General features: G+C 42.7%; 1 protein-coding gene across 1 annotated transcript in view; it reads left to right on the top strand.

The window, feature by feature from the left end:
* Positions 1–2,863: 2,863 nt before the first annotated feature.
* LOC139422980 (plastin-3-like) overlaps positions 2,864–27,878 on the top strand; it is a 37,532-nt gene continuing 12,517 nt past the window's right edge. The window contains exons 1-8 of the mRNA XM_071174519.1: positions 2,864–2,988; positions 9,367–9,472; positions 9,736–9,887; positions 19,109–19,238; positions 25,687–25,819; positions 25,988–26,069; positions 26,261–26,426; positions 26,660–26,802. Coding sequence (XP_071030620.1) covers positions 9,409–9,472; positions 9,736–9,887; positions 19,109–19,238; positions 25,687–25,819; positions 25,988–26,069; positions 26,261–26,426; positions 26,660–26,802 — 870 coding nt within the window. The 5' untranslated portion in view covers positions 2,864–2,988; positions 9,367–9,408. The remainder of the gene's footprint in view (positions 2,989–9,366; positions 9,473–9,735; positions 9,888–19,108; positions 19,239–25,686; positions 25,820–25,987; positions 26,070–26,260; positions 26,427–26,659; positions 26,803–27,878) is intronic.

The following is a 27,878-nucleotide window of genomic DNA, read 5'->3' as shown; positions in this document are numbered from 1 at the left end:
GAGTTTCACTGTTCATGTGGAGAACTTGATAAGGAAGCTAAAGCTGAGAATACGTTTTTATTACCAGCATTAGGCTTGTTTTTCTCTGGAGGCCAGGAAGGAGCTGGTACGATATACATTATTGGCAGCTTTCAATTTTAGTGATGTTACATGGAGTGCTGCATCAGATGACCTGGCCTACACAATCCCCCAACCTCAACCCAATTCAGATGGTGTGGGATGAGATGGACCACAGAGTGCAGGAAAAGCAGCCAATAAGTGCTCAGCATGTAGGAACTCCTTCAAGACGGTTGGAAAAGTATTCCAGATGAATCTGGTTGAGAGAATGTCAAGAGCGTGCAGTGCAGTCGTCCTGTCCCCTTTGCAGAAAAACATCCCCAAAGAATGAGGTTTCCACCTCCATGCTTCACGGTTAGGATGGTGTTCTTGGGGTTGTACTCATCCTTCTTCTTCCTCCAAACACGGCGAGTGGATTTTAGACCAAAAAGCTCTATTTCTGTCTCATCATACCACATGACCTTCTCCCATTCCTCCTCTGGATCATCCAGATGGTCATTGGCAAATTTCAGACGGGCCTGGACATGCGCTGGCTTGAGCAGGGGGACCTTGCGTGCGCTGCAGGATTTTAATCTATGACGGCGTAGTGTGTTACTAATGGTTTTCTTTGAGACTGTGGTCCCAGTCTCAAACACACCAGGCAGGTCCGAGATACTGTTGTGAAGAAGTTTAAAGCCGGATTTGGATACAAAAAGATTTCCCAAGCTTTAAACATCCCAAGGAGCACTGTGCAAGCGATAATATTGAAATGGAAGGAGTATCAGACCACTGCAAATCTACCAAGACCTGGCCGTCCCTCTAAACTTTCAGCTCATACAAGGAGAAGACTGATCAGAGATGCAGCTGAGGTGGGAGACTCTGTCCATAGGACAACAATCAGTCGTATATTGCACAAATCTGGCCTTTATGGAAGAGTGGCAAGAAGAAAGCCATTTCTTAAAGATATCCATAAAAAGTGTTGTTTAAAGTTTGCCACAAGCCACCTGGGAGACACACCAAACATGTGGAAGAAGGTGCTCTGGTCAGATGAAACCAAAATTGAACTTTTTGGCAACAATGCAAAACGTTATGTTTGGCGTAAAAGCAACACAGCTCATCACCCTGAACACACCATCCCCACTGTCAAACATGGTGGTGGCAGCATCATGGTTTGGGCCTGCTTTTCTTCAGCAGGGACAGGGAAGATGGTTAAAATTGATGGGAAGATGGATGGAGCCAAATACAGGACCATTCTGGAAGAAAACCTGATGGAGTCTGCAAAAGACCTGAGACTGGGACGGAGATTTGTCTTCCAACAAGACAATGATCCAAAACATAAAGCAAAATCTACAATGGAATGGTTCAAAAATAAACATATCCAGGTGTTAGAATGGCCAAGTCAAAGTCCAGACCTGAATCCAATCGAGAATCTGTGGAAAGAACTGAAAACTGCTGTTCACAAATGCTCTCCATCCAACCTCACTGAGCTCGAGCTGTTTTGCAAGGAGGAATGGGAAAAAATGTCAGTCTCTCGATGTGCAAAACTGATAGAGACATACCCCAAGCGACTTACAGCTGTAATCGCAGCAAAAGGTGGCGCTACAAAGTATTAACTTAAGGGGGCTGAATAATTTTGCACGCCCAATTTTTCAGTTTTTGATTTGTTAAAAAAAGTTTGAAATATCCAATAAATGTCGTTCCACTTCATGATTGTGTCCCACTTGTTGTTGATTCTTCACAAAAAAATACAGTTTTATATCTTTATGTTTGAAGCCTGAAATGTGGCAAAAGGTCGCAAAGTTCAAGGGGGCCGAATACTTTCGCAAGGCACTGTATATGTAGATATATATATATAGGGTAAAATGTCCCTTCCTTGGTTCTTTTTTAATCAGGTCAGTAAATAAATATCAATGACAGTCCCATTCTCATTTGCTTTTAACAGTACCAAGAATTAGAACAGGTCATGGTATAAATTGCTTTAGTTACCCAGCTCCGTGGTCCTGGAATTCTCTCCTGAACATTTTAAAATGTGATGATCTAGCCTCGTTGGTGGAGTTTAAATACTTGGTCGAAGAGTGTAATTGTCTTTAGGACAACTGTTTTTTAAGTTATGACATTTACATATTACGTAAAGAAACACAATTGTTGTTCTTAACTTACTTAACTAGATAAATAAAAGGTTAAATAAAAAAAATAAAAGTGTCCCTATAGTTCTGTTCAATGTTGTGTCAGTGTATGCAAGTTGGACACTAAGTTGCACGGATTGTGTCCCTCCACGTTTCGTTCCATTTGCTTCCTTAAAAAAAAATGTTTTGCAACAGAATCAGAATAATGATCGGGGCTCAGGAGTGGCGCAGCGGTCTAAGGTGTTACTACAGACCCTGGTTCGATTCCAAGCTGTATCACAACCGGCTGTGATTGGGAGTCCCATAGGGCAGTGCACAATTGGCCCAGAGTCGCGGTAGGACGTCGTTGTAAATACAAACTTGTTCTTAACTTACTTGCCTAGTTAAATAAAGGTCGAATCAAATATAAAAATGGTTATGCCCCTGATCTTTTTTCCACTAATTGGTCTTTTGACCAGTCACATCAGACCGTTTCACATCAGAGCTGATCTGATTGGTCAAAAGACCAATTAGTCTAAATAAGATCCGAATTGGGCCCACTGTGGCTGCGTTTAAACAAGCAGCCCAATTATAATCTTTTGACCAATCAGCTCAGCTCTGATAAATAGCTGATGTCTACATTTTTGTTGTGATTGGTCTAAAGGACAATAAGTGGAAAAAGATCAGATTTGGGCTGCCTCTGTAAACGCAGCCTGTCATTAATTTGCTCTAAACACTTATTGGCTCGTCAGTAGGCCGAGGTTGCTAGTGCATTTCCATTGCTGGAAGAGGGAGGAAGTATCTGGGCTCGAGCAGGACGTTGTGCGTAATTGTGGGGGCATCTGAAGTAAGTTATTTTTAAGAATACAAATTGACGTTACATCATGGTTTGTTTAAACTGGTCAACAACGTTCCCTTTTTCATCCATTAATTATACGTTTGTATGCTTTATAGTAGCATCTGTTAGCGATTCAACTATTAACCCTAACTAGCCAGCTAACCGTCCCAAACTTTACCAGGGGAAATTACTTTGTATGTTGAGTAAATACATTAGGATAAATTGGATTTCAATATGCCCCTTGATTATTTTCATACTGTATTATTGATTGTATGTTTGTTTATTCCATGTGTAACTCTGTGTTGAACTGCTTTGCGTTCTTGGCCAGGTCACAGTTGCAAATGAGAAGTTGTTCAACTAGCCTACCTGGTTAAATTTCAAAGTATATATATATATATATATATATATATATATATATATATATATATATATATATATATATCTCAACATCAACTGTTTAGAGGAGAATGAATGAATTTCTTGCGTGAATGAATTTCTTTGTGTGTGTGAGAGATAGAGAGAGAGCTAGAGATGTGTGTGTGTATATATATATATCTCTCCTCTAAACAGTTGATGTTGAGATGTCTGTTACTTGAACTCTGAAGCAATCTGAGGCTGTTAACTAATGAGTTTAACTCTGCTGCGGAGGGTAACTCTGGATCTGAGAGCTAATTCCATTATAGCGCTTGAAGGTTTGTGCAACTGCACTTGAAGAAACTTTCAAATCTCTTAATTGTCTAGATTGACTGACCATGTCTTGGACCCTCTTTGCTTATTTGAGCTATTCTTGACATATTTTCATTTCACCTTTTATTTAACTAGTAAAGTCAGTTAAGAACAAATTCTTATTTACAGTGATGGCCTACACCGGCCAAACCCTGACGGCGCTGCTCCAGTTGTGCGCTGCCCTATTGGACTCCCAATGGCGGCCGGTTGTGACACAGCCTGAATTGCTGCAAATAAACAACTACTAAAGGACACCAATAATAAGAAGACTTGCTTGGGCCAAGAAACATGAGCAATGGACATTAGACCGGTGGAAATCTGTCCTTCGGTCTGAGTCCACATTTTAGATTTTTTGTTCCAACTGCCTTGTCTTTGTGAGATGCAGAGTAGGTGAACAGATGATCTCCACATGTGGTTCCCACCATGAAGCATGGAGGAGGTGTGATCTGGGGTTGCTTTGCTGGTGACACGGTCAGTGATTGATTTAGAATTCAAGGCACAATTAACCAGAATGGCTACCACAGCATTCTGTAGTGATGCGCCATCCCATCTGGTTTGTGCTTAGTGGGACAATCATTTGTTTTTCAACAGGACAATAACCCAAAACACAACTCCAGGCTGTGTAAGAGCTATTTGACCAAGAAGGAGAGTGGAGTGCTGCATCAGATGACCTGGCCTCGTCAATAATCCAACCTCAACCCAATTGAGATGGTTTGGAATGAGTTGGACTGCAGAGTGAAGGAAATGCATCCAACAAGTGCTCAGAATATGTGGGAAATCCTTCAAGAATGTTGGAAAAGTTTTCCAGGTGAAGCTGGTTGAAAGAATGCCAAGAGTGTGCAAAGCTGTCATCAAGGGCAAAGGGTGGCTACTTTGAAGATTCTCAAATAAAATATATTTTAATTTAACACTCTTCGGGTACTATCATTTGCATATTCAGTCCTTTTTACTCAGTACTTTCAAGCACCTTTGTCAGTGAATACTTCCTCGAGTCTTTTTTAAAATAAAAAATAAATAAATAAATTATTCTCTGCAGATCTTCTCAAGCTCTCCGGTTGGCTGGGGAGTGTCACTGCTCAGCTATTTTTAAGGTCTCTCCAGAGATGTTCAAGTCCAGGATCTGGCTGAGCTTAAGGCCATTCAGAAACTTGTCCTGAAGCCACACCTGCATTGTCTTGGATGTGTGCTTAGGTTCGTCAAAATGGAAGCTGAACATTTGCCTCAGTCTGAGGTCCTGAGCGCTCTAGAGCAGCTTTTCATCAAGGATCTCTTTGCTTTGTTCATCTTTGCCACGGTTCTGACTAGTCTCCCTGCCACAGAAAAACATTACTACAGCATGATGCTGCCACCACCATGCTTCACTGAAGGGATGGTGCCAGGTTTCCTCCAGATGTGACGCTTGGCATTCAGACCAGAGAATCTTGTTTCTCATGGTCTGAGTCCTTTAGGTGCCTTTTGGCAAGCTGTCATTTGCCTGTTACTGAGGAGTGGCTTCTGTCTGGCCACTCTACCATAAAGGCCTGATTGCTGGAGTGCTACAGAGATGGTTGTCCTTCTGAAAGCTTCTCCCATCTCCATAGGAACTCTAGAACTGTCAGTGACCCTCTGAGTTAGAGGTCGACCGATTTAATCGGAATGGCCGATTTTTAATTAGGGCCGGTTTCAAGTTTTCAGAACAATTGGAAATTGGTATTTTTGGGCTCCGATTCTTTTAATTTTTTTATACCTATTATTTAACTAGGTAAGTCAGTTAAAGAAGCCAAGGTAAATTGCTAGCTAGCATTAAACTTATCTTATAAAAAACAATCAATCAATCATAATCACTAGTTATAACTACTAATCCAGTTTAGCAGGCAATATTAACCAGGTGAAATTGTCATTTATTTTGCTTTCATTGCACACAGAGTCAGGGTATATGCAACAGTTTGGGCTGCCTGGCTCATTGCGAACTACTTTGCCATAATTTTACGTAATTATGACATGCATTGAAGGTTGTGCAATGTAACAAGAATATTTAGACTTAGGGATGCCACCCGTTAGATCAAATAACGAACGGTTCCGTATTTCACTGAAATAATAAACGTTTTGTTTTCGAAATGATAGTTTCCGGATTCGACCATATTAATGACCTGACTGAGGGATGGTAGGCACCAGCAGGATCGTAAGCATTCAAACAGTACTTTCGTGCGTTTTGCCAGCAGCTGTTTGACTTCAAGCCTACCAACTCCTGAGATTAGGCTGGTGTAACAGATGTGAAATGGCTAGCTAGTTAGCGGGGTGCGCGCTAACAGCATTTCAAACGTCACTCGCTCGGAGACTTGGAGTGGTTGTTCCCCTTGCTCTGCAAGGGCCGTGGCTTTTGTGGCGCGATGGGTAATGCTGCTTGGAGGGTGGCTGTTGTCGTTGTGTTCCTGGTTCGAGCCCAGGTAGAAGCGAGGAGATGGACGGAAGCTATACTGTTACACTGGCAATACTAAAGTGCCTATAAGAACATCCAATAGTCAAAGTTTAATGAAATGCAAATGGTATAGAGAGTCCAATAATAATAATAATAATAATAATAACCTAAAACTTCTTCCCTGGGAATATTGAAGACCCATGTTAAAAGGAATCATGTTCTGAGCAAGGAACTTAAACGTTAGCTTTCTTACATGGCACATATTGCACTTTTACTTCTCCAACACTTTGTTTTTGCATTATTTAAACCAAATTGAACATGTTTCATTATTTATTTGAGGCTAAATTGATTGTATTGACTTCTTTTAAGTTAAAATAAGTGTTCATTCAGTATTGTTGTAATTGTCATTATTACAAATGGCCGAATAATCGGTATCAGCTTTTTTTTGGTCCTCCTATAATCGGTATCGGTGTTGAAAAATCATAATCGGTCGACCGCTAGTCTGCTTGGGGGGAATATACACGGCAGTGACTAACCGAAAAACAATTCTGGTCAGCATATGATAGAGGTATTCCAGTTCGGGAGAACAGAAGGACTTGAGTTTTTGTACGTTACCACAATTGCACCATGGTAGTAGGTGCCAGGCGCACCGGTTTGAGTGTGTCAAGAACAGTGATGCTGCTGGGTGTTTCATGCTCAACAGTTTCCTGTGTGTATCAAGAATGACCCGCCACCCAAAATACATCCAGCCATCGGGCAAAAAAGGGTTGTTGATTGACTAAAGGGGACAAAAAAGGCTGAAACAAATTGTAGCCAGACTGTTGCTCTGCAGTCTTTGGCTATGACTAAAGACCCCTAAAAAGATTGTACAACTTGTACCTTGACCGAAATGGGGTATGCTAGCCGACGACCTTAGTTACTACTTTCAGCAAAAAAAATAAGAAGTTGCTGTGGGCTGATGAACCGAAAACATTGCCTAGTCTGAGTCCCTGTTCCTACTGTATCACGTGGTACACGCATCCATCATGCCGCGTCTCAACAAAGCTTGCTGGTGACGGTATGTTTTGGGCTCCTTGGTAGAAGTAGAGCAACGTATACATGCCATATGTGAACATTGCCAATCAGGTGCATCCCTTGGCAGCAGTGTATCTGTCTGCACTTAATAAATATATATATATATATATTTTTTTATCAAGATAATGCCACAAGGCTAGGATTATCCAGAAAGAGTTCCACAAACATGACTGTGAATTCAGCTTACTGCAGTGGCCTGTCCAGTAACCAGATCTCAAGCCAATTGAGTATCTGTGGGATGAGATTGATGAGATTTTCGGAGTAGAGATCCACTATAAGCCAATTGGACACCTGTGGGAAGCATTGAAGTCAACCTGGTCCAGCATCCCTGTGGAATGCTTTCGACACCTTGGAGTCCATGCCCTGACAAATTGAGGCAAAAGGGGGTGCGCTCAATATTAGGAAGGTGTTCCTAATGTTTTGTACACGGTCAGAGCCATGATTCTGTAAAACAGTATGTCATTTGATTAGTGGGGAAATGCCTCGACATGACTCGCATAGGAAATTGCTGCTTTCTGGGGGAAAAAATATTGCCTAATAGTTTTTGACTGAATTTAATTTCTAGTTTTGAGAGTTTGAGAAACCAAAGCACCTCTTTGCTCCCTTTAGTGTATGCAATCAATGATCTTCATTCATGGTTATTGATTACACATTCTGTCTTTTGTCCTTTGTTCGTCCTGTTGAATATGTGCTTGTGATGCCAGAGGCTGATTGGTAGAGACGGGTCCTATTGGAGCAAGATCAGTCTGTTCGGTTGCTATCTTATTTATGATCATTTGGGGCTAGGAAGTAGATGGGGTGGGCGGCAGAGTCCTGATGGCTCAAGTTGTTTTCAGCTGAGGAGCAAAATGGCTGAGGAGACTGTAATCGCTGAGGGCCCTTCATGATTCAAATAAACTGTCGATCTCGTTCTGCTGGTTTGGCAGAGTGGTCCGGTCACTAGATGGTCTTTTGTAGTTGAGGCAGAATTTGACCCAAAGCTGAGGACCATTCACACCGACCCAATACCTGTGTTTTGGTTATGGGGACTGTAAAAATACAGGAATCTTGACTCTGACTTTAAGTGGGTTTTAATATACTGCCCCCACCCCTTCAGCTATAAAAGGAAGCAGGCATTGTAAATTAGTGGGATTTTGGTCTGTTTATGAAAGGGATAGGTTCCTAAGGACAACTTCTTGCAAACAGTATTTTAGAGTTCACCTTGAAGAGATACATGTTACTACAGATTATAAACTAAGCAAAAAAAGAAATGTCATCTCACTGTCAACTGCATTTATTTTCAACAAACTTAACGTGTAAATATTTGTATGAACGTAACAAGATTCAACAGACGTGACTAACAAATGGAATAGTGTGTCCCTGAAAAAAAGGGGGTGGGGTCAATCAAAAGTAAGTCAGTATCTGGTGGAGCCACCAGCTGCATTAAGTACTACAGTGCATCTCCTCCTCATGGACTGCACCAGATTTGCCAATTCTTGCTGTGAGATGTTACCCCACTCTTCCACCAAGGCACCTGCAACTTCCTGGACATTTCTAGGGGGAATGGCCCTAGCCATCACCCTCCGATCCAACAGGTCCCAGTGTAATGCTTATTTCTTTGACGATAAATGCGAATCCGACCATCACCCCTGGTGAGACAAAACCGCGACTCATAAGTGAAGATCACTTTTTGCCAGTCCTGTCTGGTCCAGCGACGGTGGGTTTGTACCCATAGGCAACGTTGTTACCGGTGATGTCTGGTGAGGGCCTGTCTTACATCAGGCCTACAAGCCCTCAGTCCAGTTTCAGATGGATCTCAGCCTATTGCGGACAGTCTGAGCACTGATGGAAGGATTGTGCTTTTTTTGCTGAGTTTATGTCCATATTGATGTTCAAAGTTCTCACAGGACAAGTTACAGATGGATGCCAAAAATTGATGCAATAGCATTACTCCAACACACATTTCTGTAGTCTGCTGGATACTGTAAGAGTGGGAGGCATTTTCTCTTAACTGGGGAACGGGTTGACTGGCCCGTGAGCATTGTCTTGGGCCATTTGCTCTGTGGACCCAGGTGACAAAGTGCACAAAAGTGCACAGAAGCGTACACACTTTCTACTGCCTCGTGAGCTGACTGGTTCTGGACTTCTGTTCCAAGTCTCACTCTAATGTCCAAACCTCATTGGCGGTGTTCCCTGTTTTGTCTGTACAGAACCCACTTCTTGACTGACCACCTCGGATCATTTTCATCAAGATGGCAGGAAAGATTAGCTCCAAAGATGAACTGGAGGAACTGAGAGAGGCGTTTGGCAAAGTTGGTGAGTAGGCTACATCTGATTTGATTTATTTTCTACGTTAGTATGGTCATTAATGAATGTTTTCATAATGTGACATTACACACCTAGGCTAATAGTCAACAGCTTCTACATTGTACAGTCCCTGACTTTTTAGTCCTATTAGCTTATTTTTTGTATTGTTTGGGAACCATGCCAGGGTTCCTAGAAACAAACGTTGTGTTGGCTGAATGTTAGTAAAAAAAATATAAAAAAAATCATGATTAAGCTCCTGTCTGCATTTGTAGACCTCGATGGCAATGGCTCCATCTGTGACTACGAGCTCCATGAGTTGTTCAAGGAGGCAAACCTTCCCCTGCCTGGCTACAAAGTCAGGGAGATCATCCAGAAGCTGGATCGCAACAAGGACAACGAGATCAGCTTTGACGAGTTTGTATCAGTGAGTCATGGGGGAGGAGGGGGGGGGGGGGGGAGAGGAGTCAAGAAATACGCAACAAAGCAGTAATCGATATCAGTAGTACTATTAAAATTAATGTAGAGTAGAACAAAAACACATGAAGTAGAAACGAGAACACGTGTGAGTAAGGAACCTATATACAGGGTAAATGCAGTGTCGATACCATATTTGCAATGTGAAGACAGGGATACTGGCGTGGTAGGGTTGTGCATGTTGTAAGGTGACTTGTCATCAGGATGTATGCTAAACAGTAGCAGTTCCAGGGAGGGCTGAGTCAGGTTTTTGCTCCGCCCTTGTACTTAATTGATGACTTAATCACATTTAGTAAAGAACTCCTCTCACCTGGTTGTGTAGGTCTTAAATGAAAGGGAACCTGCAGACACTAGGCCCTCCACTCTATGGAATAAGTTTGACACCCCTGGTGGTGTGTGTAGAGCAGAGCTCTCCAACCCTGTTCCTGGAGAGCTACTGTTCTGTAGGTTTTTGCTCCAACCCTAATCTAGCACACCTGATTCTAATAATTAGCTGCTTGATTAACTGAATCAGATTAGTTTCAACGGGTTGGAGTGAAAACATTCAGGAAAGTAGGTCTTCAGGAAAAGGTTTGAATCGCCCTGGTGTAGTGTGCATAGAGACCGTGGACCATGCAGGTAGTCCATGTAGCTATTTATCTGTCTTATTTCTCTAACATTTAATTTTAACTCCTAAACCTAAAATGGTCTTAACAAGTAAGGACTGGCAAAATGTCCTCACTTCTCAATTTTAATTGATCACTTCTGGTACTCAGAAGTAGAGTAAAATGTGTGTACGTACACACAGAAATGAGGTCAGAATAGTAGTGTGCCCTTATTTTGTTTTGCCTGTGATGACATTAATTTAACGGCCTGTGCTAGTCTCCATGTTGAGTAGTGACGTCTTGCATCCCAAAAGAAAAAACAAATTCATAATCTCTAAGGCCATTTCTCATAGCTCAATGATGAAGAACTTATTTTTGGGGGACAATTTTAAATCTTGAATTCAGCCTATTTTGTATGGTTTAACATAACTATGGCTATTACAGTATATTTGTTAGAGGGGGTTGTGCTATTTTTAGTTGCTATAATGGATTACATTATTTTTTTTTTTTAGGTTGAGATGAACATGAACAATAACCTTTCATTGAACGCAAATTAAATCACAACAAAGGCATTATTTATAAAGGGAAATGAGGTTATTGTGGTTACTATGGCCTTCTATCTACAGTGCATAAGCAATGTAAGCTAACTAGGGTTGCACATTTTGGGGAATATTCAGAATTGGAGACTTTCCATATGCTAATAAATGTATTTATTATTTTATTTTTTTTACCCCTTTTTCTCCCCAATTTCGTGGTATCCAATTGTTGTAGTAGCTACTATCTTGTCTCATCGCTACAACTCCCGTACGGGCTCGGGAGAGACGAAGGTTGAATGTCATGCGTCCTCCGATACACAACCCAACCAGCCGCACTGCTTCTTAACACAGTGCGCATCCAACCCGGAAGCCAGCCGCACCAATGTGTCGGAGGCTACACCGTGCACCTGGCAACCTTGGTTAGCGTGCACTGCGCCCAGCCCGCAACAGGAGTCGCTGGTGCGCGATGAGACAAGGACATCCCTACCGACCAAGCCCTCCCTAACCCGGACGACGCTAGGCCAATTGTGCGTCGCCCCACAGACCTCCCGGTCGCGGCCGGTTACGACAGAGCCTGGGCGCGAACCCAGGGACTCTGCAGTACAGCGCCCTTAACCACTGCGCCACCCGGGAGGCCAATGCTAATAAATATTAATACCGTTAAATGTAAAACGTCCCCCACGTGTAACACTTGCACGGGATCGGTACATCCGAACATCACACCTGCGGGACAGGTACAGGATTGCAACGACTACCCAAGTTACACCAGGAACGCACAATCCCTCCACCAGTGCTGAGACCGTCCGCAATAGGCTGAGAGATGCTGGACTGAGGGCTTGTAGGCCTGTTGTCTGGTGAGGACCTGCCTTACATCACCGGCAACAACTATGGGCACAAACCCACCGTCGCTGGACCAGACAGGACTGGCAAAAAGTGCTCTTCACTTATGACTCACGGTTTTGTCTCACCAGGGGTGATGGTCGGATTCGCGTTTATCTTCGATGGAAAGTGCGTTTACACCGAGGCCTGTACTCTGGCGCGGGATCGATGTGGAGGGTCCGTCATGGTCTGGGGCGGTGTGTCACCGCATCATCGGACAGTGCCTGCAATAACGACACACTATCTCAGCGCTATGTGTTACAGGGAAGACATCCTCCTCCCTCATGTGGTACCCTTCCTGCAGGCTCACCCTGACATGATCCTCCAGCATGACAATGCCACCACGCACAGAACGAGCAGTATGGCTGCAGGAATGTCAATATTCTGCCATGGCCATCCCCCCCCAAAAAAAAAATCTGGGAACTTGCAGGTGTCTTGGTGGAAGAGTGGGGTAACATCTCACAGCAACACTGGCAAATTTGGTGCAGTCCATGAGGAGGAGATGCACTGCAGTACTTAATGCAGCTGGTGGCCACACCAGATACTGACTTTTGATTTTGAACCCCCCCTTTTGTTCAGGGACACATTATTCCAGTTATGTTAGTCACATGTCTTTAGAACTTGTTCAGTTTGTCTGAATCTTATGTTCATACAAATATTTACACGTTAAGATTGCTGAAAATAAACGCAGTTGACAGTAAGGACGTTTCTTTTTTTAACTTTGGATATACTTATCATATGGAGACAAACAAACCTTTTACCTTATCATAAGTAGACATAATTGCAAATTATTAAATCCTTCCAATAGAAAACCCCCATTTAGTTACAAATTGAACTTTAATTAAACGAGGTGACTCTTCACATGGGATGATTTCACTGAACAACAAAAGGGAATATTGAATGATCCCCAATGATACATTGCGTCTCCCCAAAAAAACTTCAACATGCATCTGTAAAATGGTAGTCTCGAAACTAAAGCTTTGGTTGTCTTCCTCTCAGGCTTCTGTCTTTTCCTTGGACCTCCTCAATGTCTACCTCTTGAACATCAGACTGAGGCCTCATCTTCACTGTCACTTTCCAACCTTGTTGAGGATGGCTCATTGTCAGACTCAAAAGGCCTAATTTTCCTGGATGCCCACCAATTCTTCAACCCTCGCATTGGTCAGCCTGTGTGTGTGTTCCCAAACAAGGACCAGTTGTGCTCTGAGGTGGCTTATGTTGGTGGGATTTGGAGGATGATGGTGGCAACGGGGGAAAAGAGCCTCGGATCCACAGTTGCTTCCACCAGGTGACTGATGCAATATGGCAGTTGTGCCAACATATCTCATCTCCATCCCAAAGCCCTTGCTTGGAAGTGTTCTTTGCCAAGAATCTTGCCCTCATCCAGCCCAAGGTGATGACACCATAGGCCTTGTTGATCTCTGCACTAAACCGGATGGTCTTGCCAGCATACTTGCGTGCCAACATGTACGCTACGGCGTGTATGGGCTTCAGGCCGACGTCTTCATGCTTTTTGATGTATTTCAGAACTGCAGTTTCCTCTGCTTGGCGCAACAGTGAAGTGGGAATCTAGAATCTGCAGGCAGTCTGAACATCAGACAAGATGGCATTGTCTCCCTCAATCTGTGCAATGGCTACTGCTGTAGGTTTCAGGCTGCTTACCACTCTCTCCCAAAATACATCATCCAGGAGGATCCTCTTGATGGGGCTGTCTATCAGCAGACTGATATGGCCATTTCTTGGAGAGACTCCTTCCCCGCCAGGAGACTGTCAAACATGATGACGACACCACCCCAACGGGTGTTGCTGGGCAGCTTCAATGTGGTGCTCTTATTCTTAACTTTGATTGGTGAGGTAGCTTGCTGCTATAACTTGATGACCCTTCACATACCTAACCAATTCCTTGACCCTCTTGTAGAGAGCATCCATTGTTTTCAGTGCCATGATGTCCTTGAGCAGATTCAATGTATGAGCAGCACAGCCAATGGGTGTGAGGTTAGGACTCCTCCACTTTAGACCAAGCCGCCTTCTGTGGTCCAAGGTCATTGACTGCCATCAGCTCATTTGCAATGTAGAGACTGGTGTGTCTGTGCTCTTGTAGAATACTGGTTTAGGGGGAGATGTAGTTAATGAGTTCTTGCCCACGAACAGTCGACCACCCATCGGCGATGACTGCAATACATTCTGCTTTCTCTATGATTTACTTGAACTCTGTTGAACTCTGCATCCAGCAAATTAGTAGATAAAGCATGTTTGGTTGGCGGGATGTATGCTGGGCGAAGAACATTCAGAAATCTCTTCCAATACACATTGCCTGTGCGGATCAGAGGTGAGCCAGTTGCATACACAGCTCGAGCAAAACATTCATCAGCATTTCTCTGACAACGTTCCTCCAATGAGTAAAAAAAAAACGTCTGATTCCAGGAGGACCGTGAGCTGTTGCTATCGATAAGGTGTCTGATTCATAATTTTCACCTCGAATAGAAGTAGAGGGACTTGTTGTGAGCGCTGAGAGTACTTTATGCACTTGCCCAGATTCTGCATTGTTGCGTTCTTCACATATGATTTGGCACAGTATTTGCAAATGTACACAGCTGTTCGTTCTACATTAGTTGCAGTGAAATGTGTCCATCAGATGGTGCCCGTGGCGTTTTCCTGTAAAGATTAGGGGAAAAAATTTGTGTAAAAATACTATTCCATGTACAGATAAATGGTGAAGCAGTTTAACGAACTCCTTTGTAAGATAAATGTTTAAAAAGGAAACGTGTATGGAAACGGGTGAATTAACACCTTAGTTAAAAGGTTCAAGCAAGCTAAAACCCACATGGTGGCAAACTAACTAGCAGAATTTTTTTTTATTTTTTTTGCTGTAGGCTATTTACTAGTTAACAAAAATCATGTCATATAAAATATATTCACCCCACCCAGTATTGTAATTCTAATTTACCAGAAAGCATGTAGTCCTTGGCGCAGAGTGTAGTAGTGTGGGCTCAATAGCATCTCTAGTGTGCAAGATCTTGAGAATCAGCTGTACATGTGATGGAAGAATGCATAGGGTTGCAATTCCATTGAATTTGGGATAGTTTAACCAAAATATGCCGCAAGATCTAGAATTGGCTTGTTTATCCCATAAAATAGGTTCACTGTTGTAAGCCAACTTTTTTTCTTTCTCAATTTAAACCCAGGAACTTTGCTTAACTTCTCATGGAAAATGTCTAATTTTACTAAGCTTTAGGATTTCAAACTAACGCTACATGATCTGATGTTTGTGGCGCACACCTTTTTAATGTCACTCAATTCCAGGCTGAGTAGCTGGTGGTGACTACTGAGACCAGCAGGTGTCAGGTCAGCGACTAGAGATGTTGGGGCCTGTGAATACAAACGCATTGATTTACTTGGCTCAAACTTTGGCTCCTGTATAGATTTTAGGCCATTGACTAATGTCTTTCTAACCCAACCTACACCCCCTCGCATCCTTATTTCCAAAAGCATTTCCCCTGGCCATTCAGCATACAGTATACTATGTTTACTTCTTACAAAGGAGGATGTAATGTTTGGTACAGAGGCACTTAGCTTCCTGTTAAACACTGGTGTTTGAGTTGAGTTTATTTTTATTTTTACAGGGACAGTGCACATTAATCAACGTTTCAGTAAAAGTGCCGGTTTTAGCCAGCCGGCTAATTTTCAACCGCAGTCCCTGGGCAGGTTATTAAAAAAAATTACAATATAGACAATAGCAGCATAGAACAAGCAAGACATAGCAACATAGGACAAGCAAGACATAGCATACAGACAGAGCAACATAGGACAAGCAAGACGTAGCATACAGACAGAGCAACATAAAACAAAAAGCAGCAAGACAAAATTCATAAAAGCAACAAAGTGTTTCCACACCTCACAAGCTACAGACAACATGGAAAGCGGCAACACACAGCTAGGGACCATGTTCACAAATCTGATTGACCTTTAGCCATGTCTTCAAGCATTTTGTGAAAGTGTGATATGTGGTGCAGTTATGTGTGTCTGATGGCAGTGTATTCCAGACATGGGAAGCTCTCACAGAGAATGCAGATTTACTAAAGGTGCTTTTCCTTAGGGGAACTATACAGTCACCTCTCATGGCAGACCTTGTGGATCTGCTGCCATATGTCTGGGTTTTCTGTTTAACAAAAATATTGAGTGGAGGGGGAGCCAGGCTATTAAGGATCTTGAATACAAGACATGCGTCGGTGTATTGCACAAGATTTTCCCAACTCAAGAGCTCATGCTTTCTAAGAATGTGACAATGATGATGGCTTTTGGGCTTCCTATCAAGCACTTTGAGAGCCTGTTTGTAGACAGACTGAATAGGTTTTAATGTTGTACAGCAAGCTTGGGCCCAACTAGTCAAGCAGTATGTTAAGTGGGGGAGTATCATAGTTTCGAAGTACAGTTTTGCTACCTCTGTAGTCAAACAATTTCGTATAAATCGGAAATTAGCTAAGTTGAATTTGGTTATTTGAATTACTTTTTTCACATGCTTTTTAAAAGAGAGGTTGGAATCAAGTATGATGCCAAGGTACTTAAAATCGGATACCACCTGGAGCTTCTCCCCTGACACATAGACATCTGGCTCAGTAGCATCTGTTGCCCTCTTTGTGAAGAACATGCAAACAGTTTTTTTCACATTGAGATGCAAACACGAGTCACTGAGCCACTTTGTAACCTGGACCATTACAGTAGTGAGTTCTTGTGCAGCTTGTTGTTTGCTCTTTGCATGCACATATATCACTGTATCATCTGCATACATTTGAACTTCAGACCCAGTACAGACAGAAGGCAGATCATTAATGTACAGGCTGAACAGGAGGGGCCCCAGTATTGACCCTTGGGGCACGCCCACATCATAGCTACGAGTGGGCGACAGCTCATTGCTCACTCTGACACACTGAGTTCTACCTTCAAGGTATGATTTCATCCATCTCAAGGCATCAGGGGAAAAGTTGAACTTGGACAATTTTGTGATGAGAATCTCATGGTTAACAGTATCAAAAGCCTTCCTTAGGTCCAGAAACACAGCCCCCACAACACCCCCTTTGTCCATCTTGGACTTCACATTTTCCAGAAGAAAGCAGTTGGCCGTTTCTGTGGAGTGTTTCGCTCTGAAGCCAAACTGCATGGAGTGTATTGTGAAGGGGCTGTTGTTGAGGTGGGCAATCAGTTGTTCTGCTACACACTTTTCAACAACCTTTGACACCACAGGTAGTATACTAATGGGCCTGTAGTTACTCACGTCAGCAGGGTCGCCTGATTTAAAGATGGCCGTTATTATGGCCGACTTCCATACCCTTGGAAACACACCGAGACCAATAGATGTGTTGGTGACCTTAGTAATGGGGCCAATGAGTGACGCTTTGTAGTTTTTAAGAAAGGTAGAGTCCATCCCAAACACATCTTTGGCTTTAGAGTTCTTTAGTGAGCTAATCACCTTGTTCACCTTTGACTCAGAAACCTCCCTTATGATGAAGACAGGTTGAGTGTCATTCACTAGCACTGGGCCCAGGAAACAAGTGGAGGGGTTCTGTGTCAGTGCCCTGACAGTCAATAAAGTAGGAATTGAAGGCTATTGCTATTTCGACTGCATCCTGTGTTAGATTGTTATTCACCATGATTTCTAGTCTTTTTGCAGTGTTACTATGGTCTTTCCCTGTTAACTTTTTTAGATTCTCCCATATCAATTTAGAATTTCCCTTTGCTTCACCAATTATGTTAATAAAGAAGTTTGCCTTGGCCTGTCTAATTTCTTTCATCACCTTATTTCTCAACATGGTAAACCTACGTCTGTCATGCTCTAATTTAGATTTTAGGGCTATTTTTAGAGCATAATCTCGTTCTTTCATCAATTTCCAGATTTCTCCATTTAGCCAAGGAAGAGTGCTCTTTTGGCCAGGTTTGGATTTGATTTTCTTTAGGAAGCCATTTATTGTAGTCTGGATTGTGGATAGAAAAACCTGACTATCAGCTTCCACATCTGTATAGGACAAGAGATCATTCCAGTTAATTCCCTTAATTGTGTTTTCAAAATAGCTTAATTCACTCTTAGGTATTCTTAGTTGATCCGGCTTTCTAACAGTAGAGAGGTTAAACCTGCTCTTAGACAGCTTTCTGGCTATAAGTGTCAGATTATGATCAGACAGCCCAGTAACCATATTGAATGATTTAGTCACTCTCTCTGGTTTATTACTGAACACCAAATCAATCTGTGTTTTAGAGCAACAAGTCACCCTGGTTGGCCCTTTAACTAGCTGTGTAAGGTCAAAGGTATTAGTGATCCGTTTGAGGGTTTTCCTACAACACTTGTCTTCATAATTAATGTTAAAATCTCCCATTAAGATGACCTCTTTCCCAAAATCACATTCCCTAAGCATGGTATTAAACTGATCAAAAAACACACTTTTGGTGGAAGGTGGCCTATACATTCCAATGAGGGTAAAAGACATTTGGGGAGACAGTGTAACGTTCAGGCCGATACCTTCTAGTTCGTTATCACATGACCACTCAATTTGTTTACATCGGATATGTTCTTTAATGTAAATCATCGCACCCCCTCCTCTTCCTTCAATCCTGTCTCTCCTGAAAACATTGTAGCCAGGCACAATCAAAGCAGCATATGGAGAGTTTTTATGGAGCCATGTCTCAGAGGCAGAGGAAGTCAAGGTTGGAATCTGTGAGTAGATGTTGAATTTGGTCACTTTTTGGAATGACACTACGACTGTTCAAGTGCCCCCCTAATAGTCCCTTGGGCTTAGCTCGTGGGTCCCAGATGACTCGAGAGTGATTGACACATTGAAAAAAGTTAAATTTTCTGTGTTTTCTGTTACCATATGGCCTCTCCCCAGTGAGAACCTTACTGAATAGAATTGCAGCTTATAGAATTTTTGTTTTGACTCGTGCAACTGATTCGAGATGAGACAATTCCTTTTTACACAGATTTCTCTTTTAGTAATCCTCATGACTGAGCATAACGTAATCGTAACTATATTAAGATCTTGAGGTATGTCATGGTTTGTGGGAGCTTAATGCTTCTGCATTGCTTGTTTGGGGTTTTAGGCTGGATTTCCGTACAGCACTTTGAGATATCAGCTGGTCTAAGAAGCGATTTACTAAGAAGCACTTTGCCCTCTCTACTGCAGATATTCCAGGAGTTGAAGAGCAGTGACATTGCCAAAAGCTTTCGGAAGGCCATTAACAGGAAGGAGGGGATCCTGGCCATAGGTGGGACATCTACACAGTCCAGCGAGGGAACGCAACACTCCTTCTCTGGTGAGCTGCTCACAGCATCTCCTACCACTTCTGTCATTGTGTTGTATTGCATATATGTAGGGTCTTTGCTTTAATCTAGGGGAACCTTACTCATGAGTTTAGGTAGATGCTTTGTTTGTCTCTTTCGTAGTGTATTGATTAGTCAATCGAAAACAATAACTGGGTTTCTGGGATGTCATAGAAAAGATTATTCCTGTGTAGTGACAAATCATGTGTATGAAGCAGTGGAGGCTACTCAGATGAGGAAGGGGAGGTCAATTCATAAAAATAGGTAAAAATAGGTAATTTCATAAAAATAGGTAATATTACAGCTATATTTCTTTGGGGATAACTATTTAAAATATATTCATCACCAAATAATTGATTAAAACAGTTTTTTGCAATGGTCTACAGTAGCCTCAACAGCACTCTGTAGGGTAGCACCACGGTGTAGCTGGAGGATAGATGGTTTCCGTTCTCCTCTGGGTACATTGATTTCAATACAAAACCTAGTAGGCTCTTGGGTCTCACCCCCTTCCATAGACTTACACAATTGACAACTTCAGGATGTCCTCCAAACTCAGATCATTGCTTTTGGCTGGACAAAATGTCAGTTAAAGCTGCAATCAGGATCAGATAATGAATCTAGTACTAAAAGCACAAGCTACAGTTGGTAGTGTATATAATGTGGTGAGAAGTTGTCTGAGAATGGTTGAGCAGTTTTAAAAGAATACATTTCTTCAAAAATGGAAGAGGTAGGTAGCTAGTTTAGCCTACTCAAACACCTGACTCGGAGGGCTCCTGTGTTAGCTAGCGTGCTATGTTCTTCAACACTGACATTTTTCCAAGGTAAGAATTTGGTTTTATACATTTTTTGCAACCGGGGCCCACCGGTGTGACTGCTAAAGTGTTTCGTGACTGTACTGCATGATTTGTAGCGGGTTTACTAATGCGTTATATTAGCGTGTTTGACTATGACGTTATGTAATGTGGTGGCAACTATGTAGGCTCTGTCTAGCTGTTATGATATTTGGTTTAAAAAGGTTTTCAACAGATCAGACAGCTGAGGTCCACAAGCGATGGGAAAAGGTGAGGAATTACAACAAGCAAAGTGATCATGCTGTTTGTTGCTGCTATTAAAGTGAACTGCATTTGTGTGATCAGGGGTGTATTCATTCTGCAGTTTCTGTTAGTTTCTTAAACAGAATGGCGATTAACATACCTGAATTTGTCCAATAGAAACTCTCGTTTTCAACTGCACTAATGATTATGCCCTAGATCAGCTAGATGCAGGAAAGTGTGTGTGCAGGACGGTGTTGAATGTGTCACTGTCACCCTGATTACTAAACATTACATTCATTCAAGTTGAATTTTAACTTTCATTCATAGGCTAGGTTGTAGCAACCTCATGATGGGTATAGGGAAATTCGAGTATCATGTAGTAGGTTATATCTATTGATGTTACCTTGAGCTGGGTGAATGGAATTTGATATTTTATTTCACCTTTAAACAGGTAGTCTAGTTGAACTCTTTGGCAACTGCGACCTAGCCAAAATAAGGCAAAGCAGTTTGACACATGCAATCAATAATACAGTAGGAAAATCTATATACAGTGCCTTGCGAAAGTATTCGGCCCCCTTGAACTTTGCGACCTTTTGCCACATTTCAGGCTTCAAACATAAAGATATAAAACTGTATTTTTTTGTGAAGAATCAACAAGTGGGACACAATCATGAAGTGGAACGACATTTATTGGATATTTCAAACTTTTTTAACAAATCAAAAACAGAAAAATTGGGCGTGCAAAATTATTCAGCCCCCTTAAGTTAATACTTTGTAGTGCCACCTTTTGCTGCGATTACAGCTGTAAGTCGCTTGGGGTATGTCTCTATCAGTTTTGCACATCGAGAGACTGAAATTTTTTCCCATTCCTCCTTGCAAAACAGCTCGAGCTCAGTGAGGTTGGATGGAGAGCATTTGTGAACAGCAGTTTTCAGTTCTTTCCACAGATTCGATTGGATTCAGGTCTGGACTTTGACTTGGCCATTCTAACACCTGGATATGTTTATTTTTGAACCATTACATTGTAGATTTTGCTTTATGTTTTGGATCATTGTCTTGTTGGAAGACAAATCTCCGTCCCAGTCTCAGGTCTTTTGCAGACTCCATCAGGTTTTCTTCCAGAATGGTCCTGTATTTGGCTCCATCCATCTTCCCATCAATTTTAACCATCTTCCCTGTCCCTGCTGAAGAAAAGCAGGCCCAAACCATGATGCTGCCACCACCATGTTTGACAGTGGGGATGATGTGTTCAGCTGTGTTGCTTTTACGCCAAACATAACGTTTTGCATTGTTGCCAAAAAGTTCAATTTTGGTTTCATCTGACCAGAGCACCTTCTTCCACATGTTTGGTGTGTCTCCCAGGTGGCTTGTGGCAAACTTTAAACAACACTTTTTATGGATATCTTTAAGAAATGGCTTTCTTCTTTCCACTCTTCCATAAAGGCCAGATTTGTGCAATATACGACTGATTGTTGTCCTATGGACAGAGTCTCCCACCTCAGCTGTAGATCTCTGCAGTTCATCCAGAGTGATCATGGGCCTCTTGGCTGCATCTCTGATCAGTCTTCTCCTTGTATGAGCTGAAAGTTTAGAGGGACGGCCAGGTCTTGGTAGATTTGCAGTGGTCTGATACTCCTTCCATTTCAATATTATAGCTTGCACAGTGCTCCTTGGGATGTTTAAAGCTTGGGAAATCTTTTTGTATCCAAATCCGGCTTTAAACTTCTTCACAACAGTATCTCGGATCTGCCTGGTGTGTTCCTTGTTCTTCATGATGCTCTCTGCGCTTTTAACGGACCTCTGAGACTATCACAGTGCAGGTGCATTTATACGGAGACTTGATTACACACAGGTGGATTGTGTTTATCATCATTAGTCCTTTAGGTCAACATTGGATCATTCAGAGATCCTCACTGAACTTCTGGAGAGAGTTTGCTGCACTGAAAGTAAAGGGGCTGAATAATTTTGCACGCCCAATTTTTCAGTTTTTGATTTGTTAAAAAAGTTTGAAATATCCAATAAATGTCGTTCCACTTCATGATTGTGTCCCACTTGTTGTTGATTCTTCACAAAAAAATACAGTTTTATATCTTTATGTTTGAAGCCTGAAATGTGGCAAAAGGTCGCAAAGTTCAAGGGGGCCGAATACTTTCGCAAGGCACTGTATAGCATGTGCAAATGGGGTAGGATAAGAGTTAAGGCAATAAATATGCCATGGTGGGAGAGTAATTACAATATAGCAATTAAACACTGGAATGTTAAGCTGTGCAGAATGTGCAAGTAGAGATACTGGGGTGCAAAGGAGCAAAATAAATACAGTATTGGGTAGATTGGATGGGCTATTTACAAATGAGCTATGTGCAATGATCTGAGTGTTGCTCTGGCACTTAAAGCTAGTGATGGAGGTCAGTCTCCAGCTTCAGATTTTTGCAGTTTGTGCCTGTCATTGGCAGCAGATAACTGGAAGGAAAGGAGGCCAAAAGAAGGATTGGCTTTGGGGGTGACCAGTGTGAGAGACCTGCTGGAGCGCATGCTACAGGTGGGTGCTGCTCTGGTGACCAGTGAGCTGAGGGAAGGCGGGACTTTACCTAGCAGAGACTTGTAGAATACCTGGAGCCAGTGGGTTTGGTGACGAGTATGAAGCGATGGCCAGCCGTCGAGAGCATACAAGTTGCAGTGGTGGGTAGTATATGGGGCTTTGACAAAACAGATGGCACTGTGATAGAGAACATCCAATTTGCTGAGTAGTGTTGGAGGCTATTTTGTAAGTGACATCGAAGTCGAGGATCAGTAGGATACCCTTGTAAAACTGACTGTTTGGCAGCATGAGTGAATGATGCTTTGTTGTGAAATAGGAAGCCGATTCTAGATATAATTTTGGATTGGACATGTTTAATGTGAGTTTGGAAGGAGAGTTTAGTCTAACCAGACACCTAGGTATTTGTAGTTGTCCACATATTTTCTAAGTCACAACCGTCCAGAGTAGTGATGCTGGGCGGGCGGGCAGGTGCGGTCAATGATCGGTTGAAGAGCATGCATTTAGTTTTACTTGCATTTAAGAACAATTGGAGGCCACGGAAGGGGAGTTGTATGGTATTGAAGCTCATCTAAAGGTTAGTTTAGTGTCCAAAGAAGGGCCAGGTGTATACAGAATGGTGTCATCTGCGTAGAGGTGGATAAGACAATCACCAGCAGCAAGAGCGACATAGATGTATACAGAGAAAAGAGTAGGCCTGAGAATTTAACCCTCTGGCACCCCCAGAGACTGCCAGAGGTCTGGACAACAGGCCCTCCGATTTGACACACTGAATTCTGTCTGAGAAGTAGTTGGTGAGCCAGGCGACGCAATCATTTGAGAAACCAAGGCTGTTGAGTCTGCCAATAAGAATGTTGTGATTGAGAGTCGAAATCCTTAGCCAGGTCGATGAATATCGATGGTGGTTATGATATCGTTTAGGACCTTGAGCGTTGCTGAGGTGCATCCATGACCAGCTCTGCAACCAGATTGCATAGCGGAGAAGGTACGGTGAGATTTAAAATGTTTGGTAAGCTGTTTGTTAACTTGGCTTTCAAAGACCTTAGCAAGGCAGGGTAGAATAGATTTACGTCTGTAGCAGTTTGGGTCTAGTGTCTCCCCCTTTTGAAGAGGGGGATGACTGTGGCAGCTTTCCAATCTATGTGAATCTCACACGATACGAAAGAGGTGAACAGGTTAGTAATAGGGGTTGCAACAATTTCGGCAGATAATTTTAAGAAAGAGAGGGTCCAGATTATCTAGCCCTGCTGATTTTGTAGGTGTTCAGATTTTGCAGCTCCTTCAGAACATCAGCTATTTGGGTGGGGGAGATTTGGGTGAGTTATGTGGAGTGCAGGGCTGTTGACTGGGGTAGCCAGGTGGAAAGCATGGCCAGCCGTAGAAAAATGCTTATTGAAATTCTCTATTGTGGATGTATTGGTGATAAGTGTTTTTAAAGAATCAGTCATCCTCTACTGGCGGAATAAGGTCAATATCCTTCCAGGATACCCGCGCCAGGTCGACTAGAAAGGCCTGCTCACAAGTGTTTTAGGGAGCATTTGACAGTGAAGGGTGGTTGTTTTAACCGCAAACTATTTACGGATGCAGGCAATGAGGCAGTGATCGCTGAGATCTTGGTTGAAGACAGCGGAGGTGTATTTGGAGGGCAGGTTGGTTAGAATGAAATCTGAGGGTGCCCCTGTTTACGGATTTGGGGTTGCACCTGGTGGGTTCATTGATAATTTGTGTGAGATTGAGTGCATCTAGCTTATATTGTAGGATGGCTGAGGTGTTAAGCATGTCACAGTTTAGGTCACCTAGCAGCACAAGCTTTTAAGATAGATTGGGGGGGGGGGGGGGCAATCAATTCACATATCGTGTCCAAGGCACAGCTGGGGGCAGAGGGTGGTCTATAGCAAGCGGCAACAGTGAGAGACTTGTTTCTGGAAAGATGGATTTTTAAAAGTAGAAGTTCGAAATGATAGTATGACAGAGTTCTATCTCTGCAGTAGATTGCAACACCGCCCCCTTTGGCAGTTCTATCTTGTCAGAAAATGTTAGGGATGGAAATTTCAGGGGTTTTGGTGGACTTCCTAAGCCTGGATTCAGACACGGCTAGGACATCCAGGTTGGCCGAGTGTGCTAAAGCAGTGAATAAAACTGGGGGGGAGGCTTCTAATGTTAACATGTGTGAAACCAAGGCTTTTACGGTTACAGAAGTCAACAAATGAGAGCACCTGTGGAGTAGGAGCGGAGCTAGGCACTGCAGGGCCTGGATTCACCTCTACATCACCAGAGGAAAAGAGGAGTAGGATGAGGGTACGGCTAAAGGCTAACAGGACTGGTTGCTTAGTGCGTTCAGAGCAGAGTAAAGGGAGCAGGTTTCTGGGCATGAGAGACTAGATTCAAGGCATAATGCACAGACAGATGTATGGTAGGATGTGAGTACTTTGGAGGTAAACCTAGGCATTGAGTAATGATGAAAGATTGTCTCTAGAGATGTTTATACCAGGTGATGTCACCGCATATGTGGGAGGTGGAACTAAATGGTAGGTTAAGGCATATTGAGCAGGGCTAGAGGCTCTACAGTGAAATAAGATCTCTAACCAGGACAGTAATAAACAAGGCATATTGATATTAGGGAGAGGCATGCGTAGCCGGGTGATCAATAGGGGTCCAGTGAGGGGTTGGGCTGGCTGGAGACGCAGCGATTCAGACAGCTAGCAGGCCGGGGCTGCAGGCCGGGGCTGAATGACAGTCATCCAATATACTGTATTTGAAATGATGATAAAATGTTTTATCGTCCTCCCTCATTTTAAACGGCACCGACCGCCACTGTTATGATGTGGTGCTAGTTGTTGACTTGGTGTTTCTCTGTGCTGCCCTATGCAGAGGAGGAACGGTACGCGTTTGTCAACTGGATAAACACAGCACTGGAGAATGACCCTGATTGCAAGCACGCCCTGCCCATGGACCCCAACTCAGACTCCCTCTTCAAGTCCCTGGGCGACGGCATCGTTCTTTGGTGAGACCATAGATTTATATAATTGTGTTCTGTATAATTCCTGCCCTTCAAGCCTTACAGCCCCTAATACAGCTATTTTTCCTTACACGTGGTGGTTTGAAATGGGGCATACCTGTGTCTTCCAACATTAGGACCCCTCATAAACCAGCTGTTTATGTGCTCCTGTAGTAAAATGATCAACTTGTCGGTGCCAGACACGATTGACGAGAGGACCATAAACAAGACAAAACTGACACCGTTCACAATACAGGTCCTTACAAACTCAACCAAACTGGTCATATACTGTAGTTGACTGAGTGATTGTTAGATTTAGTCATTCCACCCCATGCTATTGTAAAGATATGACAGTAATTATCTGTTTTAATTTACATATGTGGGAGGCCTTGTTTCTCTTTCGTGAACGGTACTTCAAAACGGTCTTTGTTTCTGTTCGTCCTACAGGAGAATCTGAACCTTGCTCTGAACTCTGCCTCTGCCATTGGCTGCCACGTGGTGAACATCGGGGCTCTGGACCTTAGGGAGGGGAAACCCCACCTGGTGCTGGGCCTGCTGTGGCAAATCATCAAGATCGGCCTGTTCGCTGATATCGAGCTCAGCAGGAATGAAGGTGAGGGGCTTTCACAGCACTATCGCATCTTTGGTGACTCATGAACCTGGTATTTAACCATTTTATTCCTCATCATGGTACATTGACTTATTACAAGGGTCAAAGGTATCTTTTTATGTCTGGTAATCTGTCCTCAGTTTTGACGTACCTTTTTTTTTTTTCTGGCTGAAGACCTCTGGTCAGTGATTTGCGGTGATGTAGCTGACTATGTCCTGTGACCCTGTCTCCTTCAGCCCTGGCTGCTCTGCTGAGGGATGGAGAGACCCTGGAGGACTTGATGAAGCTGTCTCCAGAGGAGCTGCTGCTGCGCTGGGCTAACTTCCACCTGGAGAACGCAGGCTGGGAGAAAATCAGTAACTTCAGCTTGGACATCAAGGTATGGATGTGTAAAATCCATGTACAGTGACTTCAATGTATTTTCACCCCTTGACTTTTTCCATATTTTGTTATCACAGTTAAATTAAAATGGATTTAATTGTTTTTTTTGTCAATGACCTACATAATTCTCTCTGGAAGAAAATAATCTTGACTAGATAAGTATTCAACCACCTGAGTCAGTACATGTCAAAATCACCTTTGGCAGCTAAGACTCATTCTGGGTTAGTCTCTGAGCTTTCCACACCTGATTGTGCAAATTCTTCAAGCTTAGTCAAATTGGGTGTTGGGTGCAGATTTCAGTCAAAACTGTTAGGCTATTGTCCTGCTGAAAGGTAAATTAATCTCACAGTGTCTGGTGGAAAGCAGACTGAAGCAGATTTTCCTCTAGAATTTTGACAGGTGCTTAGCTCCATTATGTTTCTCTTTTTTTTAAATCCTGAAACACCCCAGTCCTTAACAATTACAAGCATACCCATAACATGATGCCACCACCACTATGCTTGAAAATTATGGAGCGTGGTACTCGATAATGTATTGGATTTGCCCCATAACTTTTTATTTGGCAAAAAGTGAATTGCTTAGTCACATTTTCTGCAGTATTACTTTAGTGCCCTGTTGCAAACAAATGAATACATTTTTATTATGTGCAGGTTAGTTTCCTTTTCACTCTTAATTTGGTTAGTATTGTGGAGTAACTTCAATGTTTAGCCAGCCTCACTTTTCTCCTACCATTAAATTGTAACTGTTTATGTCACCATTGGCCTCATGGTGAAATTCCTGAGCAGTTTCCTTCCTCTCCGGCAACCGAGTTAGGAAGCACGCCTGTATCTTTGTATTGACTGGGTGTGTTGATACATCATCCGAAGTGTAAAAGGTTGACCATGCTAAAGGGCATAGTCAAAGTCTGCTACCAATAGGTGCACTTTGAGGCATTGGAAAACCTTTTTGTGTTTGAATACGTGTTTGACATTCATTGCTCGACTGAGGGCCCTTACAATTATCTGTATGTGTGGGGTACAGAGATGAGGTAATCATTCAACTCATGTTAAACACTATTGCACAAAGAGTGAGTCC

The sequence above is a fragment of the Oncorhynchus clarkii genome, chromosome 12 (genome assembly GCF_045791955.1).
Source record: "Oncorhynchus clarkii lewisi isolate Uvic-CL-2024 chromosome 12, UVic_Ocla_1.0, whole genome shotgun sequence".
NCBI classification, from domain to species: Eukaryota; Metazoa; Chordata; class Actinopteri; order Salmoniformes; family Salmonidae; genus Oncorhynchus; species Oncorhynchus clarkii.
This window is presented reverse-complemented; position numbering and strand designations above follow the sequence as displayed.